The 18,011-nt window shown below is 37.1% G+C and overlaps 1 protein-coding gene across 5 annotated transcripts in view; it reads left to right on the plus strand.

The window, feature by feature from the left end:
* SIPA1L1 (signal induced proliferation associated 1 like 1) overlaps positions 1-18,011 on the plus strand; it is a 201,066-nt gene that overhangs the window by 152,004 nt on the left and 31,051 nt on the right. For all 5 annotated transcript variants that reach the window (XM_026793734.2, XM_026793741.2, XM_026793739.2 and 2 more), the window contains 5 exons: positions 2,342-2,445; positions 3,332-3,489; positions 7,028-7,604; positions 8,709-8,983; positions 12,471-12,746. In XM_026793734.2, the coding sequence (XP_026649535.1) occupies positions 2,342-2,445; positions 3,332-3,489; positions 7,028-7,604; positions 8,709-8,983; positions 12,471-12,746 (1,390 nt within the window). The remainder of the gene's footprint in view (positions 1-2,341; positions 2,446-3,331; positions 3,490-7,027; positions 7,605-8,708; positions 8,984-12,470; positions 12,747-18,011) is intronic.

Consider the following 18,011-nt stretch of genomic DNA (forward strand, 5'->3'; position numbering starts at 1 on the left):
CTTGCAGTTCTGACCTTGAAATGATGGATATTGTTCCAGCACACAGTCTTGGATTTTATTGCAAGAGCTGTGATTCGGTTTAAAACAAACACCTGCAGTTATAGTGGTGTACTTCAGGAAGAGTATTCTGGACTTCAAAAACACTGAATGGTGAGAGAGAGATGCACAGTCATAGTGCATATGGACTTCTGTTGGAAGTTGGATTTGAATAGGAGATATTTAACTGTAAAATGCTTGAAAATAATTGGAATTATTAAATGTGTCGTTTGGATTGTAGGCTGATAATTTCGTTTGCAGAATCAGTGCTGTTCTCACATTTCTCACATTAATTTTAGGTAGAAAAAAAACCATTTTTCTACCTAAAATTAAATCCTGCCAGGAAAGTTGAAAGTTTGGCTTAAATATGTAGGTGTTCTAGAATATTTTTGGTCAGAATTGCTTTATTCTATTCCCCCAATACCTTTTGAGCCCCTTCCCCTCTTTTGTGGCCTGCCTTTCCCTGTCTCACGTCCCAATCTTTTTGCACCTACTCCTCCCCTTTTCCAATTATTTTTTCATATTTTTGTATGCTCTGTTTCTAAAAGATGATGTACAAATCAGTGTATTTACTGTTCAGCAGATAAAGCTGTTAGAAAGTTGCACTGATGTTTAGGTGACTTTTGGGTGTATCTGCCTCCTTGGTGTGCACTGCAGTGATGCAGAGGACAGAGGCTGCTGTGAAAACAGTGCAAGGTGAAATGATCCCCTTTCAGCTATCTGCTGTTCTAATTAGCATTTAAAAGAAAGTGATTAGCATATTTAATATTAATATTTAATTATTAAAATAATATTTAGATGGTAGAAATCTTTTATTTCTAATTCCCATTTTATTATAGATGGGTCATTTGGAAGCACAAAATCTCTATGTGGCTATGATGTAGAAAACTTTCAATTTCATTTTACAGATCATTTTGTGCTTCATTTACATTAAAGCTCCCTCTATTTAATTACTCTGAATCTGACAGGGAACAAACTTCTCAAACTTTATACTCAAAATCTGGATAAATAAACTGTATATTTATGTTACTGTAAATGAATCACAGCTCTCAAATCTGTTCTCTTCTTAGTAACATGATCTCTCTGCTAATGAAAATGCCAAGATACAGTTTTTAACAGCTTTTTAAAATACATTGTTATAAATAACTGGGATTATGTAATTTTGTTGCATGTTTATGTAACTTAAAATAGCCAGAATGCTTTGTTCCATATATAAAACTGGCTATTTTTCAAGTGATGTTTGAAAGCAGGCTTTTTGCACTGTGGATATAAGTTGTATTTAATAGCATATACTCACTATTTTATCTTTAAATGTGTTACTGCTTAAATGAATATTTTTCAAGGTCACTTTTTAGAGTGAAAGAAAGTGAAAACAAATTCACAATTTGTCTGTAATCAAGTGTTGTTTTCAACCATCACTTTTTAAACTGAGTAATATCCCCCTCTTCTTTTTTCTTTCTAAACTTCATAGTCCTAGTTTTTATTGTTTTCTCTCTACATGGAAGCCTCTCCATCCACATTTAATTATTTCTGTGGCCTGTTTCTGGATCCCTTCTCTTTCTTCTATAACTTTTGAAATAGGGTGGCCAGAAATCAAAACAGGTGAGATTAGCTTAGATTAATATACCAGCATTATAATGTCATTTTTGTGGGCTTTTTTCATCATCAGTTATAAGCATGCTGGCATCCTACTTGGGGTTTCGACTGTTCCTGTTGCTAAAGCAGGTGCTCTAATGAAGGTGCTACCTGATTTCATTACAGTTAAAGTCCTGATGTTTATGATTAGGAGAATTCATCCTGTTGTTATTGTGGGTTATAGGGCCTTTGCTGTTTATGATGTGTTTGGTCACAGTATTCATTTTCAGTATCTGTCTGCCTGCCTTGCTGAAGTCTTTTTCACATTCCTTACAGTTCAGTTTCATTCTGAGGTATTGGGTGAATATTTGATAACTGAAAGTTATCTTGGACTTTGTTCTCACTTTTCATCTTAGGTAGGCTTTCTTCAGGGTATTCTGGTATCAACTCCCTCTTCATAACAAGTTTTTGTCTGGGAAAAGTATGCAAAAGTGCACAGGCTTTCTTTATGTGACACTTACTTTGGCAGGTGAATAAACTGAGTAAGTTCTTACTTGCTGATATTTCAGCAAATATAAGAACTTAACTCAAAAATGCCTATATGCAAAAAAAAAATTCAGCTAGGATTGAGGATAATAAAAATTCATGTCTTGGCTGATTTTTTTTTAATAATAATGAAACTTTGGTTTTGATTTTTTTTAAATAATACTTTTGTCTTCTTTAACTGCAGCTGATTCAACAGGTACTCATTCTCTGTACACAACATACAAGGACTATGAAATCATGTTCCATGTTTCTACTATGTTGCCATATACTCCAAACAACAAACAACAGGTAAGATGGGCTCAGAATAAGATGAACTATTGAGTATTTATGGCAACTTTTATTCATTACTAGCAAAAAAACACTTAAAGAATCAAAAGTGGCAATCTCTGTGTCAGGGAGATGAGCAAAGTAGATGATTGTAGGCACATCACAGATTTTGCTCCATTGTTTTCTATTTAATTGTACGTTACTTTGATGTGAATAGTATGCAGTAATGTCATTAGTACATGCCAGAAGGACCTTAGTGTGTCTGATGATTTTAAATAATTTTAAACCTTCTACAGCTAAGTTAATTGGCCTTTAAGGTTTGCATTCAGCAGATTGTAATATGGAGAGAGATAATGAATGGTAGTCCAGCACACTACACAGGAGTACATGAGCCAAAATCCGTAGTCAAGATTTTTTTTTTTTTTTAACTGTTATACTGTTTGGGCAGAACTGCTTTATTTACTAAAAGAAGTCTACCAGGAAATTATTTATAGTGTGTCTTAAGGACTATAACAATTTGTTTTCAACTTTAAATAGGACCTACCACTGGCTTGTAAAAATGTTTGAAATGGGGGATGTTTTCCTGCTTCCATGTATTACTGATTTCTCTTGATACTCACAGGATTTGTTTTTCCCCTTCGTTTAGCTAAGTTTTCCCTTATAAGTTGACCCTCTATGCTACATATAGAAATGAAATTATTATGAAAACAACCATGCTTGAAATTTATTAGGTTACCAACTAATTCTGGTACTTGTTATAGAACACCCAATTGTTTCAGTTTTCAGTTTGAAGTATCACTTGGGGAAAGAAAATGAGCAATAATAATTTATAATAATGAGAAATAAATGATTGGAAATTTGTGAAAAGTCTGTTTTAACTTTTTTTTTTCTTTTTCCCTCATTAAAGCTTCTGAGAAAACGGCATATTGGAAATGATATTGTGACAATAGTTTTCCAGGAGCCTGGAGCACAGCCATTCAGCCCAAAGAACATCCGCTCCCACTTCCAGCACGTCTTTGTCATTGTGAGGGTGCACGGTCCCTGCACGGACAGCGTTTGTTACAGGTACCTGCTGCTGCAGCCACTGAACACAGGAACTGCAGTGCAGCTGCCATTCTCCTCCTAAATTCTCAGTAGGGAAATGTAGTGAAGGATGTGGGTCAAGGAGGTTTTGAGTCATGTGAATTTAGAACTCTTTAAAAGAGTAAATAGACACACGGCTATGTAGATGAAACATGCCCGGTGCAGAAGCTGCTGCAGTCACGGCAGCACACACACACACACACACACACGTGTGCGTATCAAGCGTTTGGAAATTATTTTAGAATTGCCTTCTCACTTCCTTTTTATTCTCTTCATTAAGAGAATACTAGAAGAATATTTTGGCATTGATAGAAATAGAACAAAGGAAAAAAGAAAACACTTCCACTTTTTGCTTAGATAATTTGGTCATCTGAGTTTATGCTCCATTTTTGAAATTAAAACAGTGAAAAAGTATGACTTAGCCTTTCAGGAAGAAGCTAAGCTCTTGGAAATGTCTTAATTTCTTATCTCATTTCAGTCCAACAAAGAAATGACAATTATGCAGCAAAAAATAGTCTCAATGTGACCTTAAAGTCAATATGATTAAAATAGAAAATGGTGATTGATAGTAACATGTAATAAAGACTTGCAAGATGATATTCCTATTAGTATAAGTTTTTAAAACTAAATTGCAAGCATATAGAAATGTTTGAGTTATGCTTTTTTGCCATTAGTGAAAGTTCTTACCTTTATATACTGAACTCTTCTAGTATTTTCATTTTTAAATGTTGATTCATTTCAGAAAACTTCTAGAAAGCATTGTCATTTAACATATGAAATGTCAGACCAGTGGATTTAGAGCATTTATCTTGAAATGAGATAGCCTTTGAATTAACTTGTTTTTGCTGAAATACAAATATTCACTCGAGTATTTTATTAGGGCGAATGCTTATTTAGAGGAAAATCTAAGACTGCTGTGTATGAGTTGGTATATTCTTTATTTTTTGAGTACATATAGATGGGTTAAAGGCTTTCCTCTCCTAAAAAGTTCCTGGTAAAGTTCACAGAACATTTCTAAAACTGATGCTGAGCTTTGTATATGTATTAACTCTCCTGGACTAAGAATGTTCATGTGGATACTCTTTTTCAGGATGCTTATTGAAAAATTCAGCTGTTGCATAATTTATGTGAGCACAGCTTGTTCTTAAACTCTTAGACATATGTTTCAGCTCTTACCCTGTACAGAAAGTGATTTTGAAGGAAAGGGAGCGTACAAAATGCATCCACAAGGGCTGCAGATGCATCTTTCACTTGAATTGCATATTACCGCATAGATCTGCTTTTGTCTGTTACTTTAAGTAATATGACTGTATATATTTTCTTCCTATTAAAAGGCATGGGAAAGATTGATACTTGCTAAACTGTAATAAGTTCAAGTATCTGAGGGTTCTATTTTTGACCTTCAGACTCCTGAATCATCTCATTTTTCAAGTGTTTATAACTGTAAGGGCTGGAACCTCATTGGTTGCTTAATGGTAATTTTGGCTTTAGTGATGGTACAGGCTTAAATTTTAAGGGGATGGGAAACAGCGTGATAAATGGTTGGGAGAATGTCAGTGTTCATTTTGATGCACAAGACCACCAGAACATTCTGTTTTCTGTACTGTCTTTAAGATTGAAGTACTATTTTTTCCTGTCCTCTCAGTGCAAACATTTGATTTAGATTTGTAGAATTCTATTATGAAAAGTTTTTCTAGGAGACTTTTCAAAGTAAGTTTGACCTCTTTTTCACTGAATTATTTGGAACAGTTTCATGGATTCATAATTCTAGACAAAACAGGAAACCATATAGCATAAAAATGTACTGGAATTTATATTTAAAAACTACATAAAAGGAATAAAGTCGAGCACTGTCTTGGCCAGTGATTCTCTCTCCCAACTAAGATAAACAATATTTCAGAAGTCTGGCATCTCTAAGCATTGCTCACTTTTTAAAACTTCTCTAGCATGTATTAAAGATTGAATTCTTATCCCTGTGATTCATGGCACTGAAAACTGAACCAAACAAAATCTTACTGTTAGTGTCTGCTAGTTTTTCATTGCATCCAGTAATTGTGTTTAATGCTTAGGCTTCCATTTCTTGATAACAGACCCTTCAGGACCACTGGAGATGAGTCACTTGCTTCATGAGCACCTCCTGTTGCATACTTTAAGATACACTGGTATACATTGGGAGGGAATATGACAGTAATGACATCTTTCAGTATCAGTTGCTAGAAAATATAGTAATTAGAAAACAAACAAAAAACCAAAGGAAAAAAACACCCCCAGCAATTCAGAACAGCAAAAGCAAAACAAACAACACACCCTACCACTCAAAACCAGAAGATACAGCTGTAGATTGGGTGACTTAATTTGTATTTTTGGTGTTCCTATATGCTTCTTCAAAAGATTTACTCTGAAATCTTAGTTACTGATTTTTTGGGGGAAGTTCTCTGATTATGTTTAAGAATTCGGGTAAAATCAAAATGTGAAAATAATACCAGTCAGCATTCTAAGTGAAGCACCACATGCTTTCATAATGTGATCAAGTTTTATCCTATTCTTCTTCATTTCCATTACCATGGTATCTTGGCCAAAGTTAGTTAATGCTTTTTCAGATCTAGTTACAGATGTGTGGCAACTCCTGTTGGGACATCTCTTGTCACAAAACTATCGAAGTAGAGTTTCAGTCTCTTAGGATAGTTCGCCAAGTGAATGATACTGGATTGGAATGTCAGATCTTCAGAGGTTCTAAACAACTTGCATCTGATTTATATCAAAAGAGAATTGACAATTGAGAATAGCTAAGCTGGTCCCTGTTGCCTAAGGCAATCTTGTTGTCAGTCCATCACTTGGTGCAGGAACTAAAAGGAAGAGTTGAAAAAGAGCATATTAGTTTCTACTGTGTATCTCTGGACTTCTCAGAAGTTTCTTATTTTTGGTGTTTTTGGAGTCAGGCAATATTAGCTAGTGAGGTTTTCAGTCCAGAAATGTAAAACAGTAATGTGATGTATATATGCATTCAGTCACCAAATCATTTTGTCAATGGAACTGGCCTTGTGAGATGACTTCATTGCCTTTATCTTTTCCATGTGTTCATTTAATCTATATTTCTAGTGTTGATCACACACTTGGCACTGCTTTCAGATGAGCCTTTCAGCATTAAGTAGCTACATTCTAAGCTAGCCTTTCTCATAGTGTGAGTTAGAAATTTTCTTTTTCTACCAAAACCAAACAGAATTCAGAACTGCCATACATGAATGATTACTTATAAAAAAACCCCAGCCCTACAGTTTGTACTTGAAGCGCTTTATGAGCTGTGGGACTGGGAACATCTCAAAAATGCCTATATGCAAAAAAGTGGCTTTCTGTTTATACAGTAAAGGAGGCATAACCTCCACAGTGGCAACATTAATATGTAAATTTAGGCATATTGCTGAGAAGAGAAAAATTGAGGGAATGTATTGTCTGTTAGCAAAAACTGCTGAATTTGCCTAGAGTGAAACACTGTGCTTCTTAACTCTTTTATTTCATTTAGTGTTGCTGTGACAAGATCCAGAGATGTACCATCCTTTGGCCCACCTATTCCAAAAGGTGTGACATTTCCTAAATCAAATGTGTTCAGGGACTTCTTACTGGCCAAAGTCATTAATGCAGAGAATGCTGCTCATAAATCAGAGAAGTTCCGTGCGATGGCCACCAGGACCCGGCAAGAGTACTTGAAAGACTTGGCAGAGAAGAATGTCACCAACACACCCATTGACCCTTCTGGCAAGTTCCCCTTCATCTCACTTGCTTCAAAAAAGAAGGAAAAGTCCAAACCTTATCCAGGAGCAGAGATCTACAGTTCTGGTGCTATTGTCTGGAGTGTCCATGCAAAAGACTACAGCAAGGGTATGGAAATAGACTGTCTCCTAGGCATCTCTAATGAGTTTGTGGTCCTCATTGAACAGGACACAAAAAGCGTGGTGTTCAATTGCTCCTGTCGAGATGTGATTGGGTGGACTTCAACAGACACAAATATCAAAATATTCTATGAGAGAGGTGAATGTGTTTCTTTGGAGAGCTTCATCAGCAACATTGATGACATCAAAGAGATCGTCAAAAGGCTGGAGGTTAGAATGTGTTCTCTTGTTTGGTTCCCCTTCTTTGCTTTCTCCTCTCACCTGTTGGCCAGGTAAAGCTTCAGTTTAAATAATGCCTGGGATTCCTAAAATTGTTTAAATTTTTTATTGTGAAATTTATGAAGACTTCCCTGCTTCTGTTTCTCAAAACTGAATATTGCTTTCACTTTTATCGGATATCAACTAGTCTCAGCTGGCTGTGTGTGTGTGAAAAATGTATTAATATATTAAAAAGACCGGGTCCTTCAGATGCATAAATTGCTCCCACACAATAAGTACAGAAGTGTCACATTATTTCTTTTCGTTGTTTTCCTTCCCTTTCTCTATTTTGTAGACTTGCAGTATCTTGTTTCAAATGAATCTGCAATGTCTTTGGGACTAACTTATTATGTTGCCAGCAGGGTGCAGTCCCAATCCCCACTGCAACCTTCAGATATACTTTGAATGCATGTGATAAACTAAAAATGCAGTGAATCATGGTATCTCCCTATAAAACATCTGTCTATGCTCATTTTATATCCAATTAAGTTATGAAAGAATATGCTACATTTCACTCTCTTTCCTGTAATTTCACAACTGTGGTTGTATAACTACCAGAAAAGAAGGAAATCTAGGTCCTATTAAATTGCTCTTGATGACATTGATGCTCATGGTACATGGAAGAGTTGGCATAGTTCCCGGTTTACTGTGCTTAGTCGCTGCATGTTACCACATTCTGACAGAAGTAATTTTGCCATTTCCTGAAACAGCCAAAAATGGAGAATGTTTTTTTGGTTACTAAAGTGTAAAAGACAGACATGCTTGCGTAACTCCATGTGTTTTTCTGTTGTGTGCTGCCATGTATCTTCTAAAATTCCTGTGGTTGCAATAAAAATTCCAAGGCAGAACTTGAGTAACCAGATTCTACTGAAAATCTTACTTTGAGCAACAGGACTCATTTCAGCTGATTATGTACCTAGGACTGCAATATATATGCCTTTATTGTGTCCCACCATGATCCTTGGGAGTCGGTTGTGCCAAACTTGAGCCCCTAAACCTCTGTTAGCCCCAGAGGTGTTTGAATGCATTAAATTCTGTGTGCATTTCAATCCCCAGCTGGTGACCAAGGGCTGTGAAACCGTGGAGATGACCCTGCGCAGGAATGGCCTGGGCCAGCTGGGTTTCCACGTGAACTACGAGGGCATCGTGGCCGACGTGGAGCCCTACGGCTACGCCTGGCAGGCAGGGCTGCGCCAGGGCAGCCGCCTGGTGGAGATCTGCAAGGTGGCTGTGGCCACCCTGAGCCACGAGCAAATGATTGATCTGCTCAGGACATCAGTCACAGTGAAGGTCGTCATTGTCCCTCCCTATGAGGACTGCACACCACGCAGGTATTTTGCAGTCGCTGTGTTTGCTCTGAAATTGTGTCTTGTTTTATGGGGAGAACCACCATAGAAAAAAAAGTGGTATAATTATAATGCGGAATCCAATATTTTAAGGTTGGAAGATGAGAGCAGGAAAAACTGCCCACATTCAGTCTCCATGCCCCCCAAATATTCATTGAATACTAAAATATCATAAGATGTGTGAAGAAGTTCATGGAGCCATGGAATTGAACACAGAAATCAAACAACTTTTTAGTCATAATTGTGTGTTTAGCATGCATCAAAATTGATTGTACACATTCCTGCCAGCTTTCCTATTTGCTGGTAATTTTTAATGCCTGTGGATATAATTCTTGAAAGTTAAGAATATACTTAGATGCTTCTGTTTTCACAATAAGTAAGGCTATAAATGATGAGGGTTTTTCAAAGGTATGGATCTGGCCAGAGAAATTGCTGCAAATTCTTATTTACTCCATAGATCTTGTTGCATCTCTCTCACTTGCCATCTGTATTAAGCCTGAAGCTCATGTCAATTATATTGCTGATTTTATAGTTTAAAACTGGTACTTCATCAGAAATAAGCAGTAATATGTGCATTTTTCTTAAACTGGACATTAAGTCCCTCCATTTTTCCTGAATTCACACTAAAGCTTTTATAATTTTTATGAATTCTCAGCATTGTCTGTAGCCTTCAGCCACATCGCTAAGTCTTAATCGCATATTCCTGACATCCTGTATTTGTATCCTAGAAATGCTCCTGTATGATTAAAATGGAATGATGTTTAGTAGAATAAATTTGCCCCCAGGCTAGCTGAAGGCTTAGGATAGGTTTTCCAAGAAGCAAGTACAGTTACCAAAGTTCAGAGGATTCCTTGGAGTGAGAGACCAAGTGAGCATTTTTGCACTGCTCTTTTTTAATCAGTCTATAACTTTGTAGATGTAATGGCTAAATCTTTGTATATTTAAGATTGGAGCTGAACAGTAGCACATATTTATTAAATATATATGAAATTGTGTCTTGAGAAAAGAGCCGGTACTTGTGTAAAAGAAAAATCTGTTTGTTTTTACTGTAAGCAACATGAACTCCTTTCGTAAATGCTAGCAAAAGAGGAGCAGAGAGAAAAGGAGTTTTTTGTCCTTCAGCTGTCAGTGGAAAATTGAATACATGTTAGGGATTAAAATGATGAGTGGCATAAGGTCACTCATGAGATATTTGGAAAGCTTTTGAGCAGTATTTAGCAGCCTGAGCAAATGGAAAGTTCAGCTGCAATCATCATGAAAGGATTAGAGCAGAAAAATCAGTGTGGAAAGCACAGATCCTGTTATTTCTGAACTAAATTAAGTACAGCCAAAAACAGGCTTACTTTTAGTGCATCCAAACCCATAGCAGTAAGAGAAATGACTGCACTTTTTGAAATACTCAGAGTTTTGTTGTTGCTGTCTAGTGAGCAAATCTTCATGGTAGATTATTACTAGCTATAAAATTCCATAAAGCAACTCTTGATCCCCCCATTTACTCTATCCAAAATCATAAAAGTTCAAGAACTGTGTCTTGAATTTGTAGCTACCCTACATGTATTACTAGACACTTCAGTTAAGTATTTGCGCAAAGCAGTTTCTCTTTTGGCCATCAATTTTCTGCAACTGGAGTCCTTTTATTATGTCCTCTGGAGGTCACTGAGTATTTCTGCTACAGTAAATTCTGCAGACCATAACTAAAATGAAGATGCATTCTGCTTGGAATACTACATTGATATGAGAAGCAGTCCCTATCCTAATAAATTGGTTGGCATGAAGTTGGAGTGCAGTTAGATAAGCTGACTTGGTGACACTCACATGTACAAGGTCAGTAGGAGATCCAAACACCCCAATTCACATTCTCATGCCCTATGCAGAGGCAGCCCTTGTTATGGTTAAGTCTCTACTAAACCATGGTTATTAAAACATTGCCACTGAACTCATTTAGTGGGCTGATTGCTGACTTTAAAATTGAAGACAGCCTTAAGAGGAAATTGTGCATTCCTGCTTGTTAAATTGTAGGCATGTTGCAGGGGAAGAAAGAGAAACCCAAACTAAGTACTTAAGCACTGGGGAAATAATAGCAGGGACATAAAATATGAAAAGGAAAGAAAAAACAAAGGATGTCAACTATCAATATTGTACTTCAGTTGTGAGTGGCCTTTTCTCCTGCTCATCCCTGTCTAGCATGCAGTGGATCATATCAGAGGGGCCTGGGAGACTTTCAGGTGAAGCTGACCTACTTGTGCTTCAGAAGCACATCTCATGCCTTCCAACAGATAATTTAATTTGGACATTAAGACTAGAGGGTAGACCAGCATAAAACTACAGAATATGTACATTGTGGGCAGCAAGACCTCAGCACTGACTGTTTCACTTTGTCTGTTCCTATTAGACCATACAACTTGCTTATGTCAGCATGGCGAGATAACAAGTTTTCTTGTTTTTTTTTTTTTTTGCAGGGAAGAGAGACTAATATTTTTCAGCCCTAATGGTGTAATTGCTTAGATCAGGAGCTATGGGTTCAAAATTTTGCACTGATTTTTTATTTTTCTTTCCATTAGAGAGTGATGTATGCAGATAGAGGAATTATGATAAAACATACTCAGTGTTCACTCAGCTATATATATACACATTTGTCAAGAGAAATGCCAAAATTATCCTTGCTGAAGTGGAAGATCACATTTTTTTCCAAGTGCCTCATTTGAAATACATGCAGAAGTTTGCCCTTCTTCTTATGTGGGCTGCATTAGCTTACATTCTGTTCTAGTCAGATTTTTATGCTGTGCTGTTCCCCAGGAAGCAACAGGCATCTTTTGGGGTTTGGCATCTACAGTTTCTAGCAAGTCTTTATGTTCAGATTTATCATCTGAGGTACTCCAAAGCCAAAGGTATTTGAAAGTTATGTGTCTAGTGCCTTATTTCATGTGACTCTTGTCTGTACATCAGAATGTATGTCTGTACATGAGATCAAAGAGAACAAACATTTCAGGTCTTATTTGTCTGGGTGCAGGTAAGTTCTAAAACACATGGCTTTAGGAAGGGGAGATACCCTTCTCACAAATCTTTAGTTTTTCTACCCCAGTATCAGATGGAGAGTATCAACTTGATTAACTGAAATGTTGGAATGGATGGCTGTAAACTCTTCTGGAGGGATAGACAATGACAGGTGTTGGGTTAGGGCTTAGTGATGGTGACAACAGGGTTGTTAATGTGTAACAATCAGGGGAAAGGCCAACAAGGCAGAGTCCATGGTAGTCTGTTGTGCATCACTCACCAGGATGAAGAGACAGTCTCTCAACATCACTAGTCCTTTTTCTTGAGCCTTCTAAAATTTGTTAAATAAACATTTCTTAAAAAGAAAATCTCATACTTCCATAGAATTGGTTCAGCTTCTGTCTTCAGATTTCTCTTCTTGTGAACATGTCACATGTTTTTATTTTTTACAGCTGCATATTAATTTCTTCATTTCCAGGAGTTCTTCAGAAAACTACCGTATGCCAGTGATGGAGTACAAAGTGAATGAAGGAATGTCATATGAATTCAAATTTCCCTTCAGAAATAATAACAAATGGCAGCGAAATGCGAGCAAAGGACAGGGACCTCATGTGGCTCAGGTGCCATCTCAAATCCAAAGCCCAGTACCATCTAGGATTAGCTCTGGAAAAGGAGAAGGGAAAATGCCACCCCCAGAACGAGCCAACATTCCCCGAAGCATCTCGAGTGATGGGCGCCCATTGGAGAGCCGGAGGTACGTGTCTTCTTCACAAATGGTTTTTCATTGCTGCTCTGAATCTTGCCTGGGAAAATTCACAGGAGTTTATCTAAGTATCTGAGGACTGCTTTTAATCTTGGTTTTAATTAGTCAAAAGACAGCATGACTGTGAGTGAAACAATAATCAAAAGGAAATACCTTTCCTGGCACAATTAACCGCAAAATTAAGTATGCTGGAATGTTTCTCTGTGTTGGATGGTATTCTGAAACTGCTGTGATGTTATTTAAGTTTTAAAAGAGTTACAGTCAGAGTTTTAGAGCTAAGTGTTCATGAACGTCAGCATTTTGAAAAAGTAAATCAAAAATTTATCTTGTTCATAGGCTTGCTGGAATTGCCTAAAGGTCCCAAAGCAAAAATAGTATCTTACAGGGTTTTTAGCAAGAGAATTCTGACTGGTATAGAAAGGAAATTTATCTGACTGGGGAGTGTTCAGACATTTTAGGCTAGAGGATGAATTGTTCTAATTTTGGATTTCTCCAGGGCAGTCTGGGGTTTTTTGTTGTTTCAAGTTCTTTAAACAAGAAAACGATTGTTAGGATAAAGGTATCAGGTCCATCATGTAACAGTGTTTTTATTCTTTTGTAGAAAAATATGTATTTGATAGCATTCAAATGAACTGTCATTGGTTTGATTATCTATACAAATCTGACTCTGCATTTGCAATGAGATCTGTGGAGGGAAGCAGGTTAATAGCTTGTATTTCTTATTTTGGACAATTCCTAGGGAAAAAAGCTTTAGATGGGTTCTGATCATCTTTTTGGGTGAAAAATATAAAGCAATGGTAATAAGATGCACATTGTGGAAAACATAAGAGTTCTAATGAAACAACTGAAAATCTTTTTCACGTCTTGAAGAACTGGGGATGGAAAAACATGTTCAAAGATGGTACAGCCAAGACCGAGATGAATTTGACCAACATGAAATTGAAACTTCTGTGTTGGATACCTTGTTAGGAAATTACGATGCTGGCTAAGGACTTAATATTCTTACTTTCTTTTTCTTAAATATATACTTTAAAAGCTCCCATCTGTAGGAGTTGGAACAAAAGTGCAACACTGAAACCACTAATACTTTCATAGATGACCTGACTAGATTGTCTGTCTGTTAAAAAAGGTTGCAGAAGCCGCTGAAATACTGGACTTGATTCTCAAATTACGTATTTGGACCAACATAAAAATTGCATGGCTACCGGCTATATCTGCTTCTTAGAGCTAAAGACAGGCAGATGCTGAACTGGAAGGAAGAGCAGCTGAGCTGGTGGCTTTTTTTGCTCTCACCAGTGCTGAACAATCTCCTTATGTAGTTCCAGAAGGCACAGTCATACCTGGGAAAAGCTTACGGCAGTGACAGACTATTGGATTCTGTTGAGTTGCTGGTTTTTCCAGATGCTTCCATCTCATCATGGCATTAACCAGAGAACTTGGCTGCAGTCTGGAGTTGGCTCATGTCAAAGAGAGCCTTTGGCTGCCCTGGGAGAAGGGGTATTAACAACTGTATGTTCCTTGTGCATGAAATTGTACACAGGCAGCATCACATACCTAAGGCATTCAAGATTTATCCAGTCTCTGGAGGCTTCTAGAAAGGGGGTTATGGCCTGCTAAATGTTTGCAAAGTGAAAATTACATTTTCTTAGTCAGTATTTGTTTTCAAAAAGTGAAACTTTGACTTTTTATTTCCTTCATTTTCAGGGCTTGTAGCTGGTTTTGATTGTTTTTTTTCTCCTCTAGGCATTCTTTTAACTATTCTTTTTATTATTATTCTAAAAAGGTTCTATTGGATTTTTCATCCTTGAAAGTATATTATCAAAGTAGCTTTTAAATTTCACTGGGAATTTTTCTGGATGCTTGAGAAATGTCTTCTGTCATCTTTCTGGTCTGCTAAACATGTTAGTCTTGGATAAATCAAGTTTAAATATATCATCACTTGCATAAGGTTAATGTCTTTTGAGTTAAAGAGAAGAATGTTTTCTTTATAAAGAAATACAGGAGGGGGAAAACTTCAACAATAAGATCACTGCAAGACTCATTTGTCTTTTCTCTGCATGGTAAAGCTTTTCTTTCCAGGAAGCTCAGATACTTCTTATTGTATAAAGTCTTAAAATCGACAAAGGTGGGTTTTTCATAGCCCTCTTAGCTGCTGTCTCATTTAGTTTTTCACCACTAGTTTTCATATTTACCCTAAAGAACACTGAGGAGGAGGTGCTGAAATCTGTGCATGTTTCTGGTGCAGGCAGCAATGATGGTTCTCTGCTGTGCTTTGCCCCCTTTAGTACATTTATGTATGTTGGAAATAAATAAAATCTGCATTAGCAGTCTTGAGAACAGGAGAATTTCACTTCATATTCATCCAAACATTGTTTCCCCATAGAGATTGCTATTGTAGGTGGGAGAGAGTGTTGCTTGACAATCCCGCATTCTGAGAAGGCTGACAGATGTCCAGTCCAGCCGAGTACTTGAATTTGCCTTCTTTGGATTATCTTCATATATCCAATTCACTAGCCTCTTTTCCCTGATCTTCACAGTACCTGGATCCTTGAATGTAGTCATTATTGATATAGGTGGGTATTTGCAGACAGGAAAAATAACCCTTCATTATAAATCTTCAAATAACCCTTTATTATAAATCTTCAAATAAATCTCTAATGTTACTCCAACATTAAGACTACAAAATCTAATAATATAAATTCAATAAATCTCAAGTTATGGCTTATTTCACAATATTAATTACCAGGTGGGATGCTATATAGCCTATTACCCAGAATGAATATCAGGATAGGTTAAGGAAAAACCAATAAACCACATATGTGTGAAGTAAACCAGAGCTAATGTTTTTGGGGAACATGTAATTGTAGCACTTGATTTTTTTATTTATTTCCCCCCTTCTCACAATTTTCAGGTTTTTTGTACACTTGGTTTCCATACTCTCTTAAGAAACAATGTGTAAGGAAAGGAGAGGAGATAATGGCAGATAATTATCTGTTCTTAATTTGTCAATTAAACTGGAACCACTTTTAACTAAAACTTGATTGACAGACATTTGAAAAAGTGTGGAAATCAGTGATGAAAGTATGTTGAAGACTCAGGTCTGGACTTGAGCACTTCAGTCTGTAGTTGAGTGCTCTTGGATGAAAGCTCAAGGCTCTTAACTAGAAAATTTCTGAGCACAGTCAATATTTTAAACCAAGTGGAAAACTGAATTACAGCATGACTGCAGTCACACGTGGCAGTAAAATTCCGCAGTATGGAAGTATCAGAACAATATCATTGATTGGTTTTGTGTCACACTGAGGACTTTGAAGCACAGCCTTGCCCTAAGACTCCATACTTTTTGGAATGATGCCCACCTAGTTAGTGATAGTAATTATGCCAGTTGTAGTTTATAGGTTAACTCCTGCAGGCAACTTCTATTTTAAACTGTTCCTGTATCACCTAAAAATCCTCATCTGCTGCAGTGTATCTTGCATCAGTGACATTTTTCCAAATATGAACAAAAACAAACAGGAGTGTGTGCTCATTTGCTACCTGTCAAGTCAGCATTGTAGTACACACACTGCCTACCTCACAGGGTTTGAAGATTTGTTATTTAAATGTTCTCATAACATTCTTCAAATTAAAACATGTACCAACATGAGATTCTATTCCACACACTTCGTACCAGCTCTGGGACCTAGAGCTGGATGTAGCAGTGGAAAAACCAGAAGTTTGTTGGTATGCATGCCTGTGCAGCCAAACTCTTGCAATGTAAAAGCATCCGAGAAGAGCCACGCTGTGTCATGTCAAGATTTGGTCATTGTTGTTTGACAAGGGCCATCAGTGGGGACCAGGGAAGAACATAGGAAATGCTTACAAGTGTAAAGGAAAACTCTTTTTACCAGGTGTGACAGTCCCCTGGCTGCTGTGTAAGATTGCCTGGAGCAGGGTGCACCTGTACTGCTGTGGCTGCTGTCTCTTCATCCAGGCTCATGCTAATTGGTCTCTTGGTAGTTCTAGACCTCCTACTTGTTCTTTTGTCAGGAGGGATAGTGAGTAATCACTGCTTGCTTGGTCCAGTGTAATTCATGTTTGGATGAAGTGAAGCAGAGAGGATAAGTTTCTCTATAATCCCTGGAGCCACAGGGCTTGTTCAGTGTGTCTTCATACACAAACTCTTCTGTCCATCTGGTGTCCCACTGCCTGCCTCTGTGTCTTTTCTTGTTACAATATGTGTTTTCTGAAAGGTGATGATCAACTTGAAAAAACCCCAAAAACTTGAGATGGTACAACATGACAGCATAATTGCCTTTTCTGTTTCATTCACTATCCCCTTCTTCAAAATTGGTGGGGTTTTTTCCTTTTTGAATGGAATGGATTGTTTTCCTTTAAACATGAGAGCATTTGAGACGGTGTTAGCAGCAAATTGTTGTGGCTTGCAGTATTACTAGGATTGTAAAACTCAAACACATGGAAGGTAAGCATGCCAGAATTAAGATTTGCTGTGCTGTTTTTTCAGAACTCTTGTGTAACTGTATATCAGATGCTTCTTTTGATTAAATTACAAGAATTTCTTGTAGCAGAGGACATCTGCCTCATTCAATTCACATAGTGGATGCAGCTCATTAAAGAAGAGCTATTTAGTTTTTCTTTTCCTCTTCATTACTCTGTCCCTTATTTACTGGATGACATTCAAATCCTGTTGTAAAGATGCCATTACTAATTCCCCTCTAAGCTTTACAGTGGTGCCCATTACTATAGTTTCTGAATGCTTCATGGGTATTAATTAAACTTACTTTTCAAAATTCCTGTGTGAGAAGAGATGTCGTTCACCATCTAAAAATTAGAACAAAGGTAGAGAGATAAATTATGTTCTAATTATTTGTTCTGCTTATTTTGGCCATCTCATATTTGGAAGTGTGCCCAGCATTGTTAATATTTTGTATATTCAAATTATAGCCTCAGTTGACTTCAGCTGCTTTAGGAAGATTTCAGCTCAGCAATATAGTGGGCCTTAAAATCAAATAAGGTCTTTTGAAAAACTAAAATTAGCAACAACAAATGAAAAATTGTCATTAACAAATACAGTAGTGGTCACATCGAGTGCTCCAGCAAGTGCAAAGTAAGAATTCAGTTTGCCAAGTCAGCACTGACTGTAAGGCCATTTTCCCTCTTTTGCCAGCCTGACCCTCCTTTGCTCCTGGGCTCTGCAGCTCTTGCAGGAGAAGTTGTAGCACAGTGTAGGCCCTGTGCCTGTACAGTTTTACAGGA

Source organism: Zonotrichia albicollis, chromosome 6, assembly GCF_047830755.1.
Source record: "Zonotrichia albicollis isolate bZonAlb1 chromosome 6, bZonAlb1.hap1, whole genome shotgun sequence".
Lineage (NCBI taxonomy): Eukaryota > Metazoa > Chordata > Aves > Passeriformes > Passerellidae > Zonotrichia > Zonotrichia albicollis.